The following is a 24089-nucleotide window of genomic DNA, read 5'->3' as shown; positions in this document are numbered from 1 at the left end:
GCGCCCCAGGCCCGCCCGCCGCTGCGGCAGAGCGCCCTCGCCCGCTTCGACGCGCGCAGCTGGCCGGCGCTGTCGAGGGGGACTCGCGCGACGTCGACGCCGACACGCGCGACAGCATCGACTGCCCTCGGCCGCGCGACGTCGACGCCGACGCGCGCAACAGCATCGACTGCCCTCGGCCGCACGACGCCGACACGGACGCCCCGGCCCAGCGTCACCCTCGCCGTCCTCTCCGCCTGGAGCAGACACGCCTCGACGCGCTCCTACGCGAGCAAGCACCCCCCGAACGCTGCCACGCCCGCCAACCCGTCCCAGTCTGCGCCGACGCCGACGCCGACGCTAGATACCAAGCACAAAGGCCCGCCCCAGTCTGCGCCGACGCCAGACTCCAGGCACCACCATGGCCCGCATACGCTCCCCGACCGCGGCCCGCACACGCTCCCTGACCGCCGCCCGCACACTGACCCCAAGACAGACCCCAAGACAGACCCCAAGACAGACCCCGAGACAGACCCCGAGACAGACCCCAAGCACGACCCGCACACGCTCCTCGACCGCCTCCCCCACGTCCCGCACCTCTACCGCCCCTCCAAGGCCGAGCTGCTGGCTGCCGCCTCCGGCTTCTGGTCGCGCCTAAAGGTCCGCTTCAAGTGGCTCACGATCCGCAGCAACCGCAACTTCAACGCCGATGAGCTCTACGCCCTCTTCTCCTGGGTCCTGGCCGCCCACGTCGCCTGGATCGTCCTGGGCACCACCTCGTTCCTCATGCTGACCGTCTTCATGATCAACACGGCCTTTTCGCAGGAGACGCTCGCCAAGTGGATCGGAAACTACCTGACCAAGTCGTCGGGCATCCGCGTCGTCTTCGAGACGGCCGTCGTGCCCAAGTGGAAGGACGGCGTCATCTCCTTCCACAAGGTCTTTGTCTCGCGGCGACCGGGCCAGGGCAAGGGCAACGTCACAAAGGGCTCGCAGACGTCGGCCGCTGCCGAGGCCGCCGCCGGGGCTGCCATTGCCCACCCCGGCAGGGACGCGCCCGTCGACGAGGAGGACGCCAAGCACGCCCAGTCCGACGTCTCCGTCGACGGGGACGCCAGCCACGCCCAGTCCGACGTTTCCGTCGACGAGGACGACACCAACTACACGCAGTTTGACGTCTCCATCGACACCGTCAACGTCACCCTGTCCTTCTCCAAGTGGTTCAACGGCAAGGGCCTGCTCAAGGACGTCGAGATCAAGGGCATCCGCGGCGTCATCGACCGGACCGCCGTGCACACCGTCGAGGGCGTCGATCCGCGCTCCTACAAGCACGACCACAGCCCCGGCGACTTTGAGCTCGACTCGTTCAAGATGGAGGATCTGCTCGTCACCATCTACCAGCCCGACGGCTTCCGTCCCTTCCCCGTCAGCATATACTCGTGCCAGCTGCCCCAGCTGCGCAAGCAGTGGCTCTTCTACGACTTTCTCTCCGCCAGCATCATGTCCGGCTCCTTTGACGGCTCGCTCTTCACCCTCCACCCGCGCCAGTCCCACAGCTACACGGGCATGCAGCTCAGCAGCGGCCGCGGCGCAGACGGCGGCTCCACCTGGAAGAAGCACTCGCGCATCCGCATCGACGCCCTCAACATTGACCACCTGAACCGCGGCTACGACGGCCCCTTCTCCTGGATCCACGAAGGCAACGTCGACATTGTCGCCGACATCATGCTGCCCAACGACGACGACGAATCCCTCGCAAAGGTCATGAGCGACATGTACGACCGCGTCGAAGCCACCGTCAGCCAAAACGGCCGCGCCGTGCGCCACCACTTGTCCGACCACGCCTCCCACGGCTTCGACCACCACGACTTCGACCACGACGACGACGCTGTCCAAGAGGCCCTCGACCGCTTCATCATCATGGACCTCAAGGTCCATCTGAACGACGTGCGCGCCGCAGTGCCCATCTTCACGCGCGACATGTCCTACGTCAACAACGCCCTCGTCCGGCCCATTGTGGCCTACATCAACAGCAAGCGCACCTTTATCCCCGTCAACTGCAGGGTCGTGAAGAAGCTCAGCGAGTTTGACGGCAGCTGGACCCTGTACGACAGCGGCCTGATGGAGGAGGTCTCGCGCGAGGCAAGTTGGCCCGACCCCCGCACCCGCAGCATTGCCACTGACGCGAACAGATGTACGACGCCTTTGCCCGCGATGTCCTCGACGACCGCACCGTGAGGAAACGCAGGATCAAAAAGGTCGGCATCTGGACCCTGCAGCTAGCCGCCCAGGCCCTGTTCCTCGGGCTGGCTGGAAACATGGCGTAGACACGGCGACATGGGGTGTAGACGTTGCGATGCGGGGTGTAGATGTTGCGATGCGAGGCGTAGATGTTGCGATGCGAGGCGTAGACGTTGCGATGCGAGGCGTAGACGTCGCGACGCGGGGCGTAGATGCTGCGACACGGGGCGTAGACACTGCGACGCGAGGCATCGGTGCATACCCAGCTGTACCATACATGTATTGCTTTTGGCATGGCGCTTGGCGTTTGGAGGGCACCCGTCTGGGCCTTGGGCGTTTCCCAACAGGGACGACACGTGCAAGAGAAAAAGTGTATAGTATATTCTTATGATGAAACGGTCACTCAACACCATGGAAGAGCCTGGAAGCTGATGTGTATTGGCTTGACGTGCCTCTGCCAGACCACGTAGTGGACGGGGCGACGGCCATGATTGCTAAACCCGAGAGGCTGATTGCAGGTCCAGAGTAGCGCCTCAACTCGACATGCATACTCGCCTACACGCGTACGCGCAGCGGGTCCCTACCCAGGGCTCTGCGATGGATTGGATACTCGATACCATCTCCGTACCTTGCTGTGCCCACTATCCAACTCGACACTATCCAACTCGACACTATCCAACTCGACACTATCCAGTCACGTTCTCGTCGACCCTCGACCCTCGACGTAGCGTGCATGCTGCTCGTGCCTCGACTTTCATTCTCCGTTCCACTACGCACCAACAACTAGAGTCTGGCGCCAAGGCGTAGGGAGCCGCGAAACGAGCGGAACATGTCGGGCTTGCTTCTCTTCCACCTACAGCACTTTTACCGTTCCCCGTCTCCATCACGGCATCCCAGTGCGACGCGTTAGCGAGCGTGTCCACAGCTTGTGAGTGTCTGCAGCCCACGCCACAATCTCATCTCTACACGACTGCTGACCGCTGCGTGGGAGCCGGACCGCACGCCCGTCTTGAGCAGAACCATGGAGGACGTCTCGAGCAGAACTAGAGAGGACGTCTCGAGCAGAACTAGAGAGGACGTCTCGTATGTCAGTTCCAGGGCGGTGTCGAAGTGCAGGACGGCGGACAATGTCAATGTGAGGCTCGCGAAGCGGGGCCGGCTTGGGGAAGATGGGAAGAGTGGGAGAGAGAGTAGCGGCGATGATAGGGAGAGTGAGTGATAATGACAATCACAACAACAACCACAATGTAGCTGTGATGACTGCTGCCCGCATCAGCGCCGATCGCCGGATCAGGACAGAGGGTCGAAACGACTGCCTCACACCTATCTGAGCGCACCACACTGAGGTGATTGGTGAAGCATAGCGCCCTGGTTCAAGCTGAAGCCTTGCAGCAAGTGTCCCTTTGTTAGTAGGTATCATTGCTTTACTCGCTATAAGAGGCTGCTTCATACAGTCTTGGATAGTCAACCAAGGCTGCAAGATGGTCAACCAAGGCTGCAAGATGGTCAACCAAGGCTGCAAGATGGTCAACCAAGGCTGCAAGATGGTCAACCAAGGCTGCAAGATGGTCAATCAAGGCTGCAAGAAATGAGAGGAACCTCAGCAAGATTAAAAGACATTAATCTCGGCCACGAGACCATTACGGCGCATCAAGCATAGATACAAGGACGTCCCTGTCACTGCTCAAAGACCAATCACCGACGCAGCCTACCAAGGAGCCCATGCGGTCTTTCCAGCAAGATAGACACCTCTCGCCGAGCAAATGTAATGTACCCCAAGCCACTTGAAAGCATCAACGGATCGTCTCCCTCACCAGCACACTGCGGTCCAAGTCCTTGCAATCCGAGTCCTTGCAATCCGAGTCCTTGCAATCCGAGTCCTTGCAATCCGAGTCCTTGCAATCCGAGTCCTTGCAATCCAAGTCCTTGCAACACTCAGGACACCCGACACACGCACTTTATCCCCAGCAAATTCGCGCGCATCCACTCCGGCGCCGACTGGTCTAGCGACACGACGTTTGAGACGAGCGCTAGACCTCGACCTTCGGGAGTTGCAAATGTCCTTTTCGCTCATTCCTGCTTGGTCGTTACGTGATCTGGCTTCCGGCGTACATCACGGTCCCTGTCGGTCTCTCCGGACCATCTCGTACAACGTGCTCCTGGAAGCTTAGCTCCGGAGCCACAGCGGCCGAACAGTGGGATCGTGATGTTCCTGACATCTCTCGGTGGGGCGAGGTGATGACATCACATCCTAACGATATCAGAATCTGCAGCGATGAGGGGCAGACGCGTGGAAGGTGAGAAGGCGCAAGACTCTTGGGTGCGACACCACCTGGGTGCTGAATGCATGCTAAAGTGCGTGTAATGTCTATCGTCTAAGTCTATGGCTCATGGCAATCTGCAGTGTTGCCAGATGCGAACCCGATGCAATGCATGTCCCAAACTCCATTCAATGCGTAGAAGAAAACAACCCTCACGGCTACAAACCCTTAGTAGCTGACGCAGCCACCATCGATCTTCAGGCTGCCTCCGGTCATGAACCTCGAGTCGTCGCTGGCGAGGAAGGCAACTACGCTCGCAACATCGTCAGGCTGGCCGAGGCGTGGAAGGTTGGTGTCCTCCCTGACTTCCGCGAGATTCTCTGCGCTCCAGCCTTCCTTATAGCCTGGAGTGGCGATGATGCTGGTGTGGATGGTGTTGACGCGGATGTTGAATTGACCGAGCTCCTCGGCAGCTGATAGCGCGAGACCGCGAACAGCAAATCGCGATGTGGAGTAGATGGCCTGGTCTGGGAATCCACGCAGTCCAGCGATGGAGGACCTGAAGATGATTGAACCGCCGTTTCCAAGAACGCGCATAGCTGCCGCAACGTGCTTGACGCAGAAGAAGGCTACGATGCTGGTTAGTAAGGCGTATTATCAAATCTCGATATTGAATACTCACCAGACTTGACGTTGACGTCCATGACGTGCGAGTAGTCCTCCTCTGTCTGGTCGAACAAGCTCTTTGCCTCGTCTCGTACCCCGGCATTGAGAAGGGCAATGTCCAGGCGGTCGAATCTTTGCAGGGTCTTCTTGACGCAAGCCTCTACATCCTCTTCTATCGTTGCATCCGCAGCAATGGTGAGAAGCCGCGATTCAATGGGTACGCCGGTGGGCAGCGCTGCTCTCAGTACTGGGATGGCGCCCTCGAGCGCAGGCTGATCAATGTCGACAATGGCAACGGTCGCGCCTTCGACTAGCAATCGCCCTGCAGTCTCGATACCGATCTTGCCGCCTCCGCCGAAGATGAGAGCGACCTGGCCGTCGAGTCGCAGCCTGGAAAGAGGCTTGTTCAGGGCCATGCTTGTGGGTGCGCGCTCCATTCCCGGCCGGACGGTCTTGTTCATGTTGGGCACGACAATTCCTGAGCTTGATCTTGAGAGCGTCGAGTTGACTGAGTTCTGGCGGCTGGGGATCATGATGGCGATTTGGTTCTTGTTTCTGGTGAATGTTCCGTGGCGTGAGCGTCAAGTCAAAGTCGTTTGTTGTTCGTGGCAGTTCTTCCCTCCCTCAACGTGTTGTTGCGCGCGAATGTTCTTCCACGCCATCCTTATCAACCATCGACCCATACATGAGAAATGACGTATCGGAGACCCTAGGCAAAAGATTCTGCACCGGTGTAACGCCCCGTTGCGGCTCTTGCAGCTGGTTGGACCCACTGCCCCAAATTTTCCACCCAATATCCGGCGGTTGTCGTCATGGCCGGACTTTCGCCGCAACTCGCGACACCGCTATCAACACGTTTCAAGCAATAGCGGCGGTTGATGCACACACGCTGTCCACTGTACCCAGCTTTATCGTATCTAGACGGGGTGCTCATTTGCCTGCTGCTGACTTTGTTATGGGGGTATGGCGGGGAAGCAATCAGGCAGAGCCCACCCACCATGCCACGGTCACAACGCCGACTCGCACTCGAAACGCTGAGTTTTAGATGTGCCATTCGCGAGCTGCTGTCTCAATTTCGGCATGATATCCGAACTCCTGAGGTTAGAGCAATCGGAGCGGTGTAGGGTGCGTTGCTGTAAGTGGTGATGTGGTTGGACATTACCAGGAGTCGAGGTTAGTTGGCAGATGTGCTCGGATTCAGTTTGTGCGTGTGACAAAAAAGGAAGGTTTGCGGTACCTTCCTGTGAGTAAATGGCTCAATCACGATAATTGCCGCGCTTCGCTGTCTTTTATCTGAAGGATGTTAACATGTGAGATCGGCATGAACAGGGTGAACAGTTGTCATGACAGGTACATTTCGTGAATGAGCGGGTCGGATATACACAGCCAGGATGCTTCAAAATAGCAGATATATCCCCCTCAAAATCTGAACGGAAGTCTGTTCTTCTCCCTCAGAGTCTCCGAGATCCGACACCATTCCTCGTCTGCCACGGGCAGACCTGAGAAAAGGATGCTATCAATGAGGCCAAATACCGTCCAAGTCGTATCACCTTGTGAGATCACCCTCATTCCGAATCTGCACTGTCATCCTCCTCAACAGCCCCCAAAAGGTGCAATGGAGGCACCCCCTCACCAAAGCCAGACACATCCGGCCCAACACCTGGCTGCATGGCACCCAGCAGCATCTGGTTGATAAGAACGTCAGTAGCGTCGCGAGGCGGCCCCTAAATATCTGCGAAGGGATTTCGAATTGGCTGGCCAGTCGCGCCTTCTTCTTGATCACCATCGTCGCCTCCACGTTCTTCAGCATTGTCCTGTTCTTCTTGAGTGGAGAGACTGGCGAGGAACCGGTCTATAGCTTCGAGCGCGAGCGCTGCAGGGTCTGAATCATCTACAAGACTAGCCTTCATGATCTTGTGAAGAGCACGCTCAGCCATTTCATTTGCATTCCCAACTAGCGGTAGGTTACCCAGCATCTGAACAACCTCCGATGGCATACGAATTGGCTGCGGAGTGTGAGGTTGCAGCTTCAACGCGAGAGCTTTCTGCAGGCTGACACTGCCTTGCTGCTTACCTTCTACAACAACAATTGCCCATAGACCATCTCGATCACAAGACTCTTCACGAGCAAAATGTCGTCCTGCCTCACGGCCGGCAACCTCATCGAGCTCGCAGATGTTAGGTGTCCACAGATTGGTGTCGGAATCGTAGTAGAAGACGCCCTCCTCATGCTGCGAGTGTTTGTTGCCGATATCGAAGGGCTTGTCTGCGATGCGGTTGCGGTTGATGTGCTCTTCCTGCGCTTGGCGGAGCTGACTCCATCCTTTGAAGGAGATGGCTGCTGCGCTGTACGCGGGCGCTGGCACGTAGTCCGGAGGAGCAACTACACGCTCTGCTTCTGGAAATATGAAGTCGAAGCGGCATTGCTAGCAGTGAACGTGGTCGCACCTGCCCTCCTTGACGATGATGAACTGGCATTGTGGACAACGTCGAGCGCCTAGACGTGCCATCTCGTGGAGCTGTTTCGCTTCGTCTTTGTCGCGAAGCTCTGAGTGCAGTGCACGGTACTGTTGGCACGTCTGCCTGTCGTGCCAAGGTACTTTGCAATTTGCACAAAAGTGATCATGGCAGCCTGGACACTCAACGTGTGGGAAACCCGGTGTGTCGTTGGGCTGGATGATACCCTCTCTGTAGCCGCAGTTTGAAGGGCAGGTCCAAAGTGCCGTTGCTGTCGTGTGGGTGAAGTGATTGAAAAGTTGCTGGTGAAATTCATCATGCACATCTTGTGGTAGAAAATATGGTGCATACGGAAGCCATTCTTGGGACCTGGAAAGGCTTCTCTGCTCTGTTAAAACGAGTCTCCGAGACATTGAAGATATAGGATGTGACTGGATGCAGCTGATATTCATGGCCCCACGTGTCTCGAGCTGAGTGAAGATGTGTGATCGCAAACAGTCCGTACAGGTTCCGTCTTCTGTGTTCAAAAGTTCTGGGGCAAGATGTAGAAAACAGTCGGAAGGAATGGTAAGGTTCCACTCCCCAGTGACAACATCTTGCTCTCGAATCTTGTGAATATAGCCGATAAGCGGGTTGTCTTCGCAACAGACATCACAGGTGATGGGCAAATCACAGGGCGTGCGATACTCACCACGAGAGTGCAAATCGGCACATCGAGACGAGCAGTATGTCTTTGCGTCAAACTGAAAGGGAGGAAGGACAGTCAACGGCAAAGCTGCGCTAACCAGCAATAACGGACAGGACAGATGCTCGCTTTGATGACGGATCGCATCGTGTAAATCAGGTGGCGAAGTCTAGAATCGAATTTAAGAAAGAGATTTGATGATGATCGGAAGAATACTGGCGAACAGTTGCCTACAAAACTTGCGTATGGCGAGCCGGCGGTGGTAGACGTCAGTCGAAATATCTCGCGATTGAGATGCTCCGACATTTAACGTGCCCTCTTTCAAGACGTGGAGATGTTCTTGAAGTGAGAGCAGGACCACGCTAGCGCAAAGAGCAGGTGAAGGTGGTTGCCAGGGAGCACCTTCCAGAACTCCAGAACCTACCTATTGTTGAATCTCACTTGCTATCCTATTGTAGGTTTTCCTGTGTAGTGGCGTGAACAGCAAAAGAAATAATAACAGGTCACTGCTGGTGCCACTTTTTAGTTGATCACCAGCTCAGAAGTCATTCAGCGTAGTCGCGACATGTATTCTCTGCTCTTCTTGAGGCTGCGACGCTCTCCGGTTATACAGCGTCGACATTTGCTTGATAGATCTTTATAATAGCCGATCTCCGCAGTTCCTGATCACGACGTGAACGAAAAGATGGCCATGCAGGAGATATTGCTGAAATCACCGATCAAGCAGATCAGACGAAATATGTAGCGAAACCAGACAATCATAATTATCTCCTGGGAGAATAAAATGGAATCGACGTATCCTGTGATCAGTCCGTAGATCGTGGCTTACCTTCGCACTGTGTTCCCAGTTTACGACACAGGTGCCAGAGGACCTGAGAGGTAGCCACGAATGTGTAGATGATATAGTCTGGAGAAAGCGGGATGAATAATGAGCAGCAATACTAACAGTCTCGACGAAGGAAGAACATCAGCTGCGTAGAGATAGTAGGTAGCATCTAGTATTGCATTCATGCCGAATGTCTGGGGGTATGCACCAGCGTGGAGGTCTTCAGGAGCCTGAATGCATTGCCCATTGACATATCGCGAGAATGGCACCGGCGTTCTCATCTAGGGTCCTTGCGTGGGAGTTCGACGTGAGAGCGCCTAAAAATCGGAGTATTGAGCCAGTAAATCAGCAGACCGGTAGTCGCACCAGCGGCCAGCAATACGCAGGTCCATTCTCATGTTACATCAACCTCTTTACTGTGGCTTGATCAATTAGATTGTCGCGTGGCGTCTTGGATGGACAATAGCTTGACCCATTGATAATGTTGACCTGCGGGAGGCGTTATGCAGCACCGTTAACTGTCTACATACTTAGGCATTCATCGAAAGTTTAAAACAAGACCGTGTATGTCGCGACAAGACAGCATCAGGTACAGAGAACTGCCGCACATCGCCATTGCCTTGGATATTGTTCCCCGGACCCAGTGTTCCTGACGATCAACATGGGTCCAGTCACTAGATCACTCTGCAGCAAAGATGAATCCATCCTGCGTAGCTGTGCCGAGCGAATAGGCAGCAGCGTTCGGCGGCCTAGAAGCTTTGTGTAACCCACTGCACTGGGGCTTTGCCGGTCCAGCCGAGGGCAAAACGATCCAGTCCAAGCAGTGGCTGTTGCCGTAACGACATTCACCTCAGGGTGGTTAAAGGCAAGTCGACTCGGGTATGCCGATCTCTTTCCTAAAACAGGGCCAAGAGGGCGGAGTGCTGTGTGGCTATATTTCGGGTGGGATGGTACTACGCGACTTTGAATTGATGGCACTGATTCAGTCATGCATTTAGCTCTGGATGCTCTTACCGAAACACATGAGCCCGCGAAGGTTCCTGGTACTATCCAGCAACTTGTTCCAAAACTGTTCGCTCAGCATTCTATCTGCCACTGCCACTGCCAGCCTGCTAGCCTTGTCAACGAGCAAGTCAATTTCGACCTCACGTTTATGCGCTTACCCAACAAGGTAAGAGTTAAACCTACGGAGGTAGCTGCTAGGCCTCAAACAGGTAATCAATTAAGTCAGTCCGAGGTCGCTCGGCCCCACTTAATTGATTGTTGACATAGTACCCGGGAGACATTGAGGCGTTCGATTCGAACAAACTTCCGCGCCCTCTATTGCCATTGTCATAATGCGGCAACATAATGCGGCAACGAGCAAATCAGATGTGCTGCAATCTGAGACAGTGCTCGTCAAGCATTGCCTGCTGAGGTGCCGTGACACCGGCAAACGGATACACGGATGGCAGAATAGCGGAAGTAAGTGGCGGTGGCGCAGCCATCACGGTCAGTCCTGGCCACTGGCCATCATGATTTTTGCGAGCAGGATTGGCAGCATCGTGCAGAACGGCCGCTTTCGTCGTCGCAGACCCTGCTGCAGTGGCGTTCTGAGACTTGAAACTGGACGATCTCGCGGATACAGGGCAATCGCACTTTTGGCTGGCAGTCGAGGCGGTCATAGCTGGAGGCACGCCGCTGTGGCGTCAAGTCAGCGTCCTCTGGTCAGCGCCTTGTCTGCTTAAAGAGCCGTCCGAGCAGCCAATTGGCCGCTGCTCAAGTGCTCCACCGGCCGCCGGCACAGCCTCCTTCAACTCGCGCGGCAGACGCAAGTTGCCCACTTACCACTCATCAACCGGCGCAACTCGATATCGGCGAGAGAGGCCTGCTCTGCTCTCCCTCTGGCCTTCTGCCGTCGATCTATTTGCCCCCATAAGATCTCGCAGCGATCTCCCGGGCGCGCGCACTTGAATGTGGAAGAGAACAGGCAAGCTGCAGCTACCACACCTTCCGCACCTCGTGGGTCCGTGAGCGCATCGCACCTGCCCTAGGTTCAAACTTCAGCCACAACTCGTCACTTTCCACCAGCTTTCGAAACCGCTCCGCGCTGCGCACCAGACATTTGCTTTTCGCGCGCGCTGTCGGCCCTGCAAGACGCTGTCTGCACCACGTCGCGTTATACAGGACGCTCCTCGTTGCATGCGTGTGTCGCCGCCGGTTTGCATCTGCCGCTTCGCCCGGCCGCCTAGCTTGCAGCCTCACCAGCAGGTCTTCATTCCACCACCTCGGCCGATCCGCTTGCTGCCACGCTCCCGCCGCAACGCGCGTATCCAGGAACCAACACCAGCTGCCAGCTGTCAGCTGCGAACCCCGTCAGCCGCAGTCCATCTCGCGCTCCACGTTCCGCGCGCCTTCCACGTTCCGCGCGTTGGTGGAGATTCCCTCGGGCCGCTAGAGGCAGATCACCTTGGCCACAGTCGCATTGCGCTTCGTAACGGCGCGCACCGCCAGCTCTGTTCCCTGCAGCCCGATTGCAGCGGCGCCTGCGTCGAGCCCACGATTCTTCCAACCCATTGATAGTCAGCGGACGTGTCGAAGTGCGTCACTGCTGCGAACATATCGCCGAGTATAGAGCGCGCGGAAACGGCCGCCTCACTAAACAAAAGGTTTGTCACAGCCACACTACCACATCACCCCCACCTGCTGTCGAAGCGATGCATGCGCGAGAGCCAGGACCTGTCTACTCCTCTCAGCCCAGTATTTTCCTGTCATCCCGTGCTGACTAGACTCCAAGATCCCATTTGCGCAGTCGTCCAAGCATCCGTTCTCATGGCCGCCACCACTCGGGCGATCACGCCCACTCTGAACGGGTCGTTCTCTGCGCCAAATAGGCCTACAACACCGGGCTCTGCCTCGCGCAACAGCAATGGAGGCGCGACGTTCGGCACACATCTTGTCAAATCTCCGCGGGGACTGTCGCCAAGGCTGTCTCCAGCAACCCTCATAGGCGCAACCGCGCTGGCCGACGAACGTCGCTACAGAGAGCACAACTCGCGCCAGACGAGTCCGAATCCCGCTGTGTCCGCTCTCCAGAGCCTACAGGGCAACGGTCAAAGTCGTCCTTCAGACGCGCCGCAGTCACAAGCACCGCAGGGAGAGAAGGCTACGAAGCCGCCTATCATCATTCCGGAACTTACTGGAGTTACGGGCGACAACATGCAGACGAGCCCTGTCAGCCTCTCAAGCTTCGGTGAAGGGGAGGGCACAGCTGCGCCGGCCGCATCTGCCGTTGAAGCATCCGCAGGGCCTACGGGACATGCGGGACAACATGAGGGTGCACACCAGCGACACCAGCACCAGCCTCACCATCATCAGCACCAGTTGATTGCACCCAATCCTGACAACCCAGGGAACCGCGCCTTTACCTTTCCAGGACCGATGCCGCCAGACGATCCACGTGCTCCTGCTCGCCAGATGAGTCTCCCAGGTTATGGTCAGAACAACCCAAAGTCGCCGTCCACGAAACGTCACAAATGTCCTTACTGCTCTACGGACTTTACGCGTCACCACAACCTTAAAAGTCACTTGTTGACGCACAGTCAAGAGAAACCTTACGAGTGCCCTACCTGCCAAGCACGTTTTCGCCGACTGCACGACTTGAAACGGCACACGAAACTTCACACTGGTGAACGTCCGCACACCTGCTTCAAGTGTGGCCGCAGGTTTGCTCGTGGCGATGCACTCGCGCGTCACAACAAGGGGCAGGGTGGCTGTGCTGGTCGCCGGTCAAGCTTCGGCATCGATGAGGATATGGGTGACGGCAAGGGCGATGATGGTATGGATGGCGTCGTCTACACTAACGAGCCTGACGGAGATGGCGATGAAGATGACGATGGCCGCCGTATCAGTGAACCCGCTCGTAAGAGGCAGAATACCGGAAACTCTGCGCAAGGTTCGTATAGTCACCACAGAAGCACATACCCGCCAATCAACCCTTCGAACCAAGGGTCAAACAGTCAGAACACCCTTCGCCCATACTACGCGGCGCAAGCAACTCAGCCCACTAACATGTCGCCAAAACTAGCTCCATCAAGTATCTCATCTCTCCACAATGCGAACCAGCCTAGCGCATTCGCTCAAGGAGGCATGACCGAGAGCCCGAAGCCCATCTCGCCGAGCCAACAAGATCACTACCGGTTGGGTGCACATGAAGGCAGTCACCCAAGATCGCCAAACATGTCGCAGCAGATGCATTTGCAGAACTACGCCCGTGGCGCTAACACGGCACGGGGTACACCACCCACTCTGCAACCTCCAAACATCAGCAACGGACCTCACCTCCCATCGTTGGCCGGGCTGGCCGGTTTGGCTAAGCCGGGTTCGCAGAGCAGCAAGGGGCCTAGCATGCTCCAGCACCAGCAAATGCCCGCACCGGGCCCCATGTCTCAGCCCGGAAGCATGTCCAGCCATGGTGGCAGTGGGAGCAGCATTCGTGAGGTTATGGGCAACACCATGGACGTGTGGACCTACGTTCGCGAAATTGAGGCGCGGATGGCGCGGATGGAGAAGGAGCACAACGAAAAGATAGCGACACTACAGACTGAGATTACAACGCTGCGTGCCCAGCTGGCTCAGCAGCATGTCAATAGCACTCAGACGGGCAGCGGTCACTAGGAAGACTGGCAGCGGTCACTAGGAAGACTGGCAGCGGTCACTAGGAAGACGGGCAGCGGTCACTAGGAAGACGGGCAGCGGTCACTAGGAAGACTGGCAGCGGTCACTAGGAAGACTGGTAGCGGTCACTAGGAAGACGGGCAGCGGTCACTAGGAAGACGGGCAGCGATCACTTGGAAGACGGGCAGGACTGCGTGGCACTGCTACCAAGGGTGAATGGCGCGGCACTTGAAGCATGTCGTTCTACAGTACATAAGAAACCTGTCCTTGGGGATCAGGAATGCGTCTCTCGACCCACGGGCGAAGACATTACGATTTCGGAGTACGGAGTGTGTTCGGATGGGGGAGAAAAGGTTCTTCGGTTTGTTGTTTTCGAGTTTCGGGGCAAGACTGGCTGGCAACATTGTACATTATCCCATTTCTTACCGTGTGCAGTGCTGTTGAGGGAAATTGGCAAGGCCTAGGCCGCGTGTGCAGCATTGAGTTTTCGCATGATACCTCTACAGGATGAGGCAGGGTGGATGCCTGAACTTACAGATACCCAATTCATTTGCTGTCCTGTCACTGGTGCGCCGTGCGGTTGTGATGATTCGAGTTATTTTTTGTTGCAAGTCGAGGACGTGGAGGAAGAGGTGTACGGCGGTGCGAGATGAGAATATAGATGCAAAGAAGATGACGGAAGTGTTGGGTCGAAAGGAGGCTGGCACGGTTTGCTTGGTCACAAAGTACCAGCCGTGTATGTAGCACTTACGAAGTACGGTGAAGCACTGACAGCACAGCAGGCGCATTGGGCAGCGGGGATCTGATACGTCCAGTGCAAGCCAGGTCCGAGATAGGATTGTGCTGGACAAGTTTGTTGTGACATGTGAGGCACCGATGGAGCTGGTTTTGAAAGCAGCACCGAGTCGCTGAGTCACAGAGTCACAGTAGTAGCCGACGACGATGCTCGGTGGTGTCGAGGTGGTGTCGAGGTGGTGTCGAGGTGGTGTCGACGTGTTTGCGGGGGTCTGCAGGCGCGGCTGGCGCAGCATTGGGCGCCCCAGGCCCATCCACCAGACACGTCAGACTCTCAGCGCAACACACAAATCGGTCCACGGCTGGCAGCACTTCGTCCAGAACCTGCGCTGCAGACCGCCCCCCGTTCCCTGAATCTCCTGCCCGCGGTCCAAATGGACGGGGCCCTTCCTCGCTGATAGGCGCAAGCGCACTGCCACGCACGTCGACGGCTCCAATCGAGCACTGCGAACAGGCGCGCAGGCGGGAGGGCGTGCCACGGTCGACGGTCTGAGCCGACCCTGCAGACACGCCGAGCTACCCGCAGCTAGTCCACCGCGACTGCAGCTACTCCACCGCGACCGCAGAAGATGCTCAGCGCATCCGACTCGCACCGCCGCCGCAAAAAGGACAAGGACGCCGACGACGGCGAGCGCACTAGCCCGCGGATCAAGGACCGGGACCGGGACCGAGACAGAGACAGGGACCGAGACAGAGACAGAGACAGAGACAGAGACAGAGACAGAGACAGAGACAGAGACAGAGACAGAGACAGAGACAGAGGCAAAGACAGAGACAAAGACGGAGACAAGGACAAGGACAAGGACAAAGACAAGGACAAGGACTCGTCCCACCGCCGCCACAAGAGCAGCCGCTCGCACAAGACGCGCTCGTCGGGCTCCCGGGAGGACGTTGCTGAGCGCAGCCGCACCTCGTCGTCGTCGCACAAGATGGCCGTGCCAGGCATCCCCGAGCTGGGCCGGCGCAGCAGCATCGACAGCGGCAACGGCTCGCGCGTCAGCCTGCCCTATCCGTCCGTCAACAAGACATACAGCAAGGAGAGCATCTACGTCCGCGACGACGTGGACCGCCGCAAGGCCACGGTGACCCCGGACCTCACCGACGCCGACGGCTCGCAGGACGGGTCCAAGAAAGAAGGCTCGCCGACGGTGCCGCCAACGCCCACCCGCGCACCCCCTCCCCCACCACCGCGCGCGCCGCCGAGCCCGCCCCTCACCACCCCGACCACCGCCGACCTGCGCAAGACGGCCAGCGCCAACAGCTCGCGGCGGACGTCCGAGGCCCTGCACAGGGACATGGAGGCCGGCCGACGCAGCGTGGACAACTCGACCCGCGTCTCGACGCCGTCCGGACAGCGGCACACGGCGTCGCGCTCCAGCGTCAGAGAGCAGGACTCGATGACGGACCTGACGTCCACAACCGGCTCTCAGCCCAGCACGGTCCGCGCAAAGTCGCCCCGAGCAAAGTCGCCCCAGACGGTGCCCGCGCGCACCAAGACGGCCAGTCCAGCAGGCGGCCGCACCAAGACGTCCAGCTCCAAGACATACAGGGCCAAGACCAAGCCCAGAGGTTCGTCCGAACTCACCCTCGACTCCGACAACACCTCCATGCCCCTCTACCGTGCCCGCCGAACACGGTCGCCAGCCTATTCTGACGCCTCACCTGCATCTGTAGTCGACTCCTCTCCACGAACACCCACACAGCACTCGGTGCTGCCCTCTGTCATCTTCGACGACAAGGACCGGCCGGCTACGGTTGAAATCCTGGACCCCGTCTCCCGCGAGTCGTCCGTCAAGCCCAACTATGGCTCGCCCATGCCACCGCCGCCTCCGCCGCCACCGCCGCCACCGCCGCCAGCAATGTCGGGCGACCCACCGCGTGTCGACTACCTGCTTCAAAACGGTGGTCTGCCACGACCCATCCCCCGAAGCTTGCTAGGAGCCATTGAGGGCGCATCGGTCCCAGCCTACTCGTCGTACATGTCGCCCGCGACAAGCGGCGCCCAGGGCCACGACGTGCGGACACTGTTCCGGCCGCTTGAAAGCGTGCTGAACCAGTACAACACCGTCATTGACACGAACGGGTCGCTAGCCGTTGCGACGGGGTATCGGTCGGTGGCGCGCCGTCTGCTGGACCGCCTGGAAAATGTCTTTGCCAGGAACATCTCGTCGGAGCACTGCAAGTGTCTGATGTGCTTTGACCAAGTGGTTCCCGAGGACAGTTCTGGCGTAAACTGGGGCGAAATCCTGGAGCTTGTGTCTGGGCGCTGCGAGTTGCCGTCGTGGCCACCCTACAACGATCCAGTTGCTCCTGGACTGGGCATCTCGGAACTCGGAGAGCCCTGCCAGCAGATTGATGTTGATGTGCCAGACCAGTACCGAGCGCACTACGAGAAGCAGGCGAAGAAGACAAAGTCCTCGGTCCAGTCGTGGCTGACAGACCAACAAGACAATTCGCCAGAGGACGCCGACGACGAGACCTTGTCCTTCATCATGCTAACGCGCCTGGATCAGCCACAACGTCCGTTGTACTACGCGCTGCTCTGGGGTCTCGACAAGCTGCCCAACCCCCGCACACAGAAGCCCGAGGCAGGTACACCGCCGTACTTGGCCAAAGCTGGCCTCGCTTTGCAGCGCCTCTACCGCCTGGGCAAGGAACCCCGCGACCAGCTCACTGTCATGTACCTGATCCGCAACCCTGACATGCATAACATACTAGCCACCCTGGCAGCAGTGACAAAGCACGAGTGGGAGATTCTCGTGTCTGGGCGCTTCGATGGTTTCCTCTGGTCCGGCGCGGAAGACCTGATGCCTGGTCACATCCCCGCAACCGATGGACCCCAACGCTTTGCATCGCCCAGTCCGGGCCAGGGGTTCCAAACATTCAGTCCAGGGCCGCAGTCTCGCCCCGGTTCGGTCCGCCCAGGGTCCGTTCGTCCAGGGTCAGTACGCCCCGGCGCTGGAGGCCCCGCACCGGTACAAATCGACGAGGAGACCGAGGTCGCTGTGCTGGCTGAGATCGAGCGCGAGATCTATCTTGGCATGGAAGCCATGGAAGACGCGTTTGAGCACCTGCACAACCAGGCCGAGCAGGTCCGCAGACGACTTCGAGAGCGTGCCGCAGCGTTGTCAATGGTGGCGCAGCAACGCCGCGGCTCAGGCATGGACGACATTGAAGTCAGGATGAACACACCAGCCGGCTTCAGGGAGCAGGACGATAGTCTGGATGACCTCAGAAGTGAGATTGGGCCTGACGACTCGGCTAGCAACGTCAGTCACAACAGGAGGAGGAAAGCGCACCGCGCACGCGAGAGGAGGACACCAGCGCCTGTCGAGGAAGAGAGCGAGGGCGAGAGCACGCTTGCCGACAGGATTCGCAGACGCTTCTAAGCGCACCACGGGCGCTACACGAAGCAGAAATGCGCCAACAATGGCAACCGCGTTCAAGAGCGCGCAGGATTTGGTTACTTGCTTTACGTTTTGCATCAACGAGACCATCCACCAAGGATATGATTATGGCTCATAACGGCAGTGGCATATGGATACCCCAATGAATTGAACAGTGCTGAGAAGACTTGTGCCAAGCAGAAGCCGTGTGACATCAGTGGTGGTGACTTTTGCGCGTCGCTGAAACATGCAACAGCAGAGGTGCAAGCGAATAACATTGAGACTAACATTGAGACTCTGCTGAGAGCCAATCACCACGTGCGAGGCGCGAAATGACGAGACAGGGCGACGGGAGCTAGCCAGTCTCCACCACCACCGCGACGCGTCAGAGCAGGACGAGCATGGACTATTGGTCGCTGTCACGTCGGCGGGCGTGCAATTTCGCGGCCACTGGTTCACTGATTCCGATGTTTCGTTCGTGACGACGGCAGTTCGCCGCGCTCCTGCAGCTCGCAGCTGTGCACGCAAGACGATCCTTGCTGCAGCACCGCACACCAACATCCTCCCTCACAACGGCCGGTTGCCTGAGTCGGGCGTGACATTGGAACATCTTCCCACGCTCTCTGCTGGGCCGGCTTCTTGGCTCCTGTCCGTTTCTCTGCCCGCACAGCAAACGTCCCTCGTGCTGCGCCGGTGCGCACAACCAAGGCTGCTCGCTCGCCCGCCCCGCCTTCCGTTTGTTCGTCGTTGCCCGCGCGATACCGGTCGCTGGGCGTATTTACCAAACACTGCGTTGACGCGCCGCTGTGCACTGTTCGGCCCAACACCGCCGCCTTGGAGCGCGTTCGACCCTTTCTGACCCTTGGACCTGCGCATTATTGCTGCGCAACCTGGCATACCCACTCCGGGCAACCGCCGCCGACCTTCCTTCTCCGAGCCACACCTCCACCCACACGCTCTCTCCAGCACCCCCGACTCGCACCCCTCCCACCTGCGCCACAACTACTCGAGTGCCCTCGAACGCCAGTCTCTACTTATCCACGACGCCGCCCACCACCTGAGCTGGATCCTACAGCACCATGTCGGCCGAAATGGAGTCGTCGGTCGACCCAACCACGCTCTTCACCAAGCAAGAATGCATAGGCGGCGGCAGCTTCGGCAAAGTCTACAAGGGATTGGACCGCAAGACCGGCCAGACAGTCGCGATCAAGGTCATCGACGTCGAGAACGCCGAGGACGAGGTCGAGGACATCATGGGCGAGATTATGATCCTCTCCGGTCTCAAGTCGCCCTATGTTACCAAGTACTATGGCTCTTATCTGCACGGCTCGGACCTCTGGATCGTCATGGAATTCTGCGCGGGCGGGAGCTGTGCCGACCTTATGAAGCCTGGACCTCTGGCCGAGGCGGAGATTGCTGTCATGCTGAAGGAGCTGCTGATGGGGTTGACGTATCTGCATGAGGACAGCAAGCTGCATCGTGACATCAAAGGTAAGTGCGCCGCCACCTGCCAGGCTGGCCACGCTGACTGGAGACAGCCGCGAACATTCTTGTCACGGCAAGTGGCCAGGTGAAGCTTGCAGATTTTGGTGTATCTGGCCAGCTGTCCGCGACCATGACCAAGAAGAACACGTTTGTCGGCACACCGTTCTGGATGGCGCCTGAAGTCATCAAGCAATCCGGCTACGACGGCAAGGCCGATATCTGGTCCCTCGGCATCACAGCACTCGAGCTGGCGCACGGCGAGCCTCCGTACTCTGATATCCATCCCATGAAGGTCCTCTTTCTGATTCCCAAGAACCCACCGCCCGTACTGGAAGGCAGCTTTTCATCGTCCTTTAAAGAATTCGTTCAGCTATGCTTGCGCAAAGACCCTAAAGAGCGTCCGACGGCGAAGGAGCTGCTGAACACGTCGTTTATGAGGAAAGCTGGCAAGCCTGCACGCTTGCAAGAGCTCATCACAAGATACCAAGACTGGAAGCTTAGGCATCCAAAAGAGGCCGCCGAAGATGACGAGGAAGATCAACCGCTGCGCAGGGAGCCTGTTAATGAGGATCTGTGGGACTTTGGTACCATCCGACCCACGGCTGGCGGTAGGGGTCCAGCTCTTGCGTCCCTGAACCATGCTGGCGCGAACGCGCGCAACATGTCACCTTCACGAAAACCAGTACCGCTTCAGCGTGGTGACGAGAACGACGACACAATTCGGGCTAGTCCACCACCATCACCAACGAAACGCTTAGCACCTCTCTGGACAGGCGCATCGCCCACGACCTCGCTCAACACTGCTTCAAGAGTGCCTCTGCCGCCCTCGCCCGACAAGAAAAACGCGCCCGTATTCCCGCCGCCTAAGCAGGAACCTTTGCGGACATCGCCTGTACCCAATATTTTTTCGCCGCCTCTGAACCGTGGCCTAGTCACGCCTACAACACCCTCGAAGCCTCAAGGGCCACGTCGGCAAACTCCACTGGCACACGCGTACGAGGAGTACATGCAAAAGTCCGTTGCCGAGGACATGGCGGGTATGGATATCACGCCGCAGCAGCGCAATCTTACACCGAGAGGTGCCATCCCAATGTCGATTCCTGAGATACCACCATACCGCGGACCGAATTCAAGAGGGAATACACCGACATCAGCGCAGTCAAAACCATTACCGAGTCCCGCTCTCCACGCAAGCCATCAGCTACCCTCCCTACAGGCTCAGAAGCCTCTATCACCACTCGTAGGTCAGCAACGACTGCCGTCACTGGCTGACCAGAAACCCCTACCATCACCACACCAACCGTTTGCGCCATCGATCTCACGCCCTGACTCAGGATCTTCGAATGACCCATTTGGCGGTCCCTTGCCGGCGCACAGAGGCTATCAACCTCCGCTTCCACCACCTCACCAGAGTGGCAGCCAGACAGCACTGAACGGGAGCCTGTCCCCTCCGCCAAAGTCGAACCAGGCTCGCAATTCGTTCGGTCGGATAAAGCCTCAACCAACAGACCTTGCGTTCCTGAACCCGCCGGCGGCAAATCAAGGAGCAGAAATCACTGCCCTCACTGGTGTTGTTGTCCCAGCGCTCGAGGCGGCGTTGTCAAGGAGAACTTACCACCTCAACCTCATGAACAAGCAGGACGCCGCATCCGCATCGGCTATGCGCGAGCCCGAATCGTACCTGCGACGAAAGAAGGAGCGACAAGAGTGCCACGACAAGGTCAAGAGGCTTGTTGGACGCATCACAGAGCAGTTCCAGGAGCTGGATCAATGGGACGAGAGGGGTGAAGTCGGTATGGGTGGCGAGGTTGCGGGCTTCCTGGAGGGCTTCCTGGAGGAGGTCCTTGTTAGGGTTGAGCCGGCTGATGACTAGGCGCGTTATGAGGATATGTTTTATGATTGCATAAAGACCGTTATGATACATGACTGCATTGCACTGTTTGGAGTAAGTAGCATCGATCATCTGATTGGGAGGTGTTCGGCGCTAGCCTGGCGTTGCGGGTTGGGAGCATACAGGACTGTTAAATGCATCAAGTTAGTGTGGCTTACTCGTAAGCGCCATGTCGGGCTGACAGCCCCAGAACGCGGGGAAGTTTCCATCACCTCGGAAGCCATCGATAAGCGACCAATACCAAGACATTGAAGTCATGATCAATCAGGGCTCCCTGTAGCATCCACCACTCTCACTACCGATCGCAGCATTGACCAGTCTCGCGGCCTCCAGAATTCATCAAGCTCCTCCCAGATGGCTGACCAGATCCTCAAACCGCACTGGTCACGCTTCCTTGGCCCCAATCCTCCAGACCCCCACAAGGACAGATACAAAGCTCATGACAGACCACTGTTCTCGAGTCCGTTCGGCCCATTCCCGCCTTCGCCAGATGATCTGAATATCCATGAGCTCTGTTTCCCTCCCAACAACCAACTCCCAGAAGACTACCCACTCATCATCAATGCCGTCACGGAGGAGATCGTCACCCTACACCAGTTCTACGAGCGTACATGCGCTTTGGCACGAGCTTTCAGACACGATGGACCGAACCCGCTCAACCTTGGTGAGAGTCCCATCAACGATAAAGAGGACGGTGAAATCCTGGGCCTCTTTTCCAGAAACCATATTCATTACCCCATGGTTGTGCACGCGTGTTGGCGGTCTGAGCTGGTGTTTGGAGGCATCAGTCCCGCCAGTACGCCGTACGAGCTGTGGTGGGTGCTAAGGAAGATGCAGATAACTTCCATTTTGATCCATGAAACACTGCTGCCGGTGTTGAAAGAAGCGGTCAAACTTGGGTCGGGTGAGAATGACGATTTACCGCTGAAGTTGAGGCTGGATATGAAGAAAATCATCGTGTTGAGCGAAAATCCGCAACTAGACACTGTCTCTCATCATCGCACGGTCGAGAGCCTGGTGCGAGAAGGCGCCAGGCTGCCAGAAAAGAAGAGGAAGTTGCGCGGCGGGAACAAGCTCGCATATCTCTTCCAATCCTCGGGAACCTCTGGCCTCCCTAAGGCGATGATGATCACCCACTCGAACGGCTATCACTCCGGCATCCAAACCCTCACCACCGCCACCCAGGGCGCGCGCTTCATGGGCATCGAGCCCTTCGCTACGCGCTCCATAACCCTGGGCGTGATCCCCATGTACCACTCCTACGGCATGATACTCTGGCATCTGCGCATAAACCTGGTGCGCAACACGACCATCCTCCTGCCGAAATGGGACCTCCGCATCGCCCTCGAAAGCATCCAAAAGTACCGCGTCACAGCGCTCCCCCTCGTGCCGCCGCTGATCCGGCAACTCGCTCAGAGCCCGCTGACCGACGAGTACGATCTGAGCAGTGTCATCGGCGCGGTGTCAGGCGCCGCCTATCTCCCGCCAGACGTCGCGTACCAGCTCGCGAAGAAACTGCCGCAGGGCAAGGACGCTCCGATTCCGTCCGGCTACGGGCTTAGCGAGGCTGCGTCCATTGCCTCGCCCGCGCTGCCTGGTATCTTTGGGCTTGAGACTGCGCCGCCGGGCACGATTGGGTATCTCCTGCCGGGCATGGAGGGCCGCGTTGTCGATCCTGAGACGCTGCGCGATGTGAAGAGGGGCGAGAAGGGCGAGCTGTGGGCGCGAGGTAAGGTTGTCACGCCGGGGTATTTCAAGGACGAGGCGGCGACGGCGGACATCTTCACTGAGCCGGGGTGGCTGCGAACAGGTGATCTGGTAATGAGAGACGAGTTCGATAGGATCCATTACCTGGATCGCTTGAAGGAGATGATCAAGGTCAAGGGTCTGCAGGTCGCAGCTACGGAGGTTGAAGACATGCTGCTGGATCATCCAGAGGGGCTGGTGCGAGATGCATGCGTAGCGGGTGTTGACAATGGGCGAGGAGACGGGAGTCTGTTTGTGCGAGCGTGGGTTGTGCTCACGGATGCTGGGAAGAATTTGGCCGAGGCCCAAGTAGTACAAAAGCTGGATGAGTGGGTGAAGAGCCGACTGAGCAGGCACAAGTGGCTGACGGGGGGGATTGAAATTGTTGATGAGGTATGTTCTGTATCGACTCAGTGGATCGACCGTTTGCTGACTGCAGTAGATTCCGAGAACACCTTCGGGCAAGATGCTAAGGAGGGAGATGAGAGATAGGTATCACGCGAGAGTGAAAGCGGAGGGGAAAGCAAAGCTGTAGTCATTTATTCGGGGTTACAGCTCTGCTATGATTGTTGCGCAGCGAGGGGGCAAAGCGACTGAGCTATAGTAGCAATTGAGTCGGGTTTGGTGCTTAGGGTCGTGGGAAACCTGATTGTACAGTCGACAGGCTTAGCATCGCTAAGGAAACCTATATTCCTTACTCCAGAAGGTGACAGGATACTAAGGTATTAAGACATTACTGCATTGATAGTACTATAAGCCAGCTCCTGCACTGTTACAATAGCGTTGCATAGGCTCACTTTAATCTCGCGCCTTCTGTACTAATGCTGGCAGTGTAGTTCTATCTCCCTGCTAGCACTAAGCAGTGTCAAGCTACTAAGCAAATGCTAGCAGCTGCTAATAACTCAGATATGCATAACAACAACGATAGCAACAGCAACAGCAACAGCAACAGCAACAGCAACAGCAACAGCAACAGCAACAGCAACAGCAACAGCAACAGCAACAGCAACAGCAA

The 24089-nt window shown here is 57.7% G+C and overlaps 6 protein-coding genes across 6 annotated transcripts; 4 read left to right on the top strand and 2 right to left on the bottom strand.

Moving 5' to 3' along the window:
* Positions 1-400: 400 nt before the first annotated feature.
* Positions 401-2306, top strand: M421DRAFT_103832 (mitochondrial distribution and morphology protein family 31/32; the record flags this gene model as incomplete). The annotated part of the gene is made up of 3 exons (XM_033586947.1): positions 401-427; positions 595-2121; positions 2172-2306. 3 exons carry the CDS (start codon positions 401-403, stop codon positions 2304-2306), a joined length of 1689 nt encoding a protein of 562 aa, XP_033444611.1.
* A 2403-nt stretch (positions 2307-4709) lies between these two features.
* M421DRAFT_103831 (short chain dehydrogenase) lies at positions 4710-5608 on the bottom strand (the record flags this gene model as incomplete). Its single annotated transcript, XM_033586946.1, has 2 exons — positions 4710-5110; positions 5164-5608. 2 exons carry the CDS (start codon positions 5606-5608, stop codon positions 4710-4712), a joined length of 846 nt encoding a protein of 281 aa, XP_033444610.1.
* A 1255-nt stretch (positions 5609-6863) lies between these two features.
* M421DRAFT_402608 (uncharacterized protein) lies at positions 6864-7929 on the bottom strand (the record flags this gene model as incomplete). Its single annotated transcript, XM_033590241.1, has 2 exons — positions 6864-7545; positions 7716-7929. The coding sequence occupies 2 exons, from the start codon at positions 7927-7929 to the stop codon at positions 6872-6874; spliced, it is 888 nt and encodes a 295-aa protein (XP_033444609.1). The 3' UTR covers positions 6864-6871.
* Positions 7930-11560: 3631 nt separating this feature from the next.
* M421DRAFT_280588 (uncharacterized protein) lies at positions 11561-13879 on the top strand. Its single transcript, XM_033588916.1, has 3 exons — positions 11561-11763; positions 11892-13049; positions 13182-13879. The coding sequence occupies exons 2-3, from the start codon at positions 11927-11929 to the stop codon at positions 13769-13771; spliced, it is 1713 nt and encodes a 570-aa protein (XP_033444608.1). The 5' UTR covers positions 11561-11763; positions 11892-11926; the 3' UTR covers positions 13772-13879.
* A 1089-nt stretch (positions 13880-14968) lies between these two features.
* M421DRAFT_424802 (uncharacterized protein) lies at positions 14969-18137 on the top strand. The gene has a single exon (XM_033593867.1). The coding sequence runs from the start codon at positions 15136-15138 to the stop codon at positions 17953-17955; it is 2820 nt and encodes a 939-aa protein (XP_033444607.1). The 5' UTR covers positions 14969-15135; the 3' UTR covers positions 17956-18137.
* A 3545-nt stretch (positions 18138-21682) lies between these two features.
* On the top strand, positions 21683-23609 carry M421DRAFT_72693 (acetyl-CoA synthetase-like protein; the record flags this gene model as incomplete). The annotated part of the gene is made up of 2 exons (XM_033596905.1): positions 21683-23467; positions 23517-23609. The coding sequence occupies 2 exons, from the start codon at positions 21683-21685 to the stop codon at positions 23607-23609; spliced, it is 1878 nt and encodes a 625-aa protein (XP_033444606.1).
* Between the last annotated feature and the right edge of the window lie 480 nt (positions 23610-24089).

This window comes from Didymella exigua (assembly GCF_010094145.1).
Source record: "Didymella exigua CBS 183.55 unplaced genomic scaffold M421scaffold_39, whole genome shotgun sequence".
NCBI classification, from domain to species: domain Eukaryota; kingdom Fungi; phylum Ascomycota; class Dothideomycetes; order Pleosporales; family Didymellaceae; genus Didymella; species Didymella exigua.
The sequence above is the reverse complement of the archived record's forward strand: the minus strand, read 5'-3'. Positions and strand labels throughout refer to the sequence as shown.

Excerpts from the sequence above, each read along its gene's own strand:
- M421DRAFT_280588 (XM_033588916.1), top strand. The coding sequence starts at position 11,927 with ATGGCCGCCACCACTCGGGCGATCACGCCCACTCTGAACGGGTCGTTC. Across the intron at positions 13,050-13,181 it reads TACCGGAAACTCTGCGCAAG|CTCCATCAAGTATCTCATCT; the intron begins GTTCGTATAGTC and ends CGCCAAAACTAG.
- M421DRAFT_424802 (XM_033593867.1), top strand. The coding sequence starts at position 15,136 with ATGCTCAGCGCATCCGACTCGCACCGCCGCCGCAAAAAGGACAAGGAC.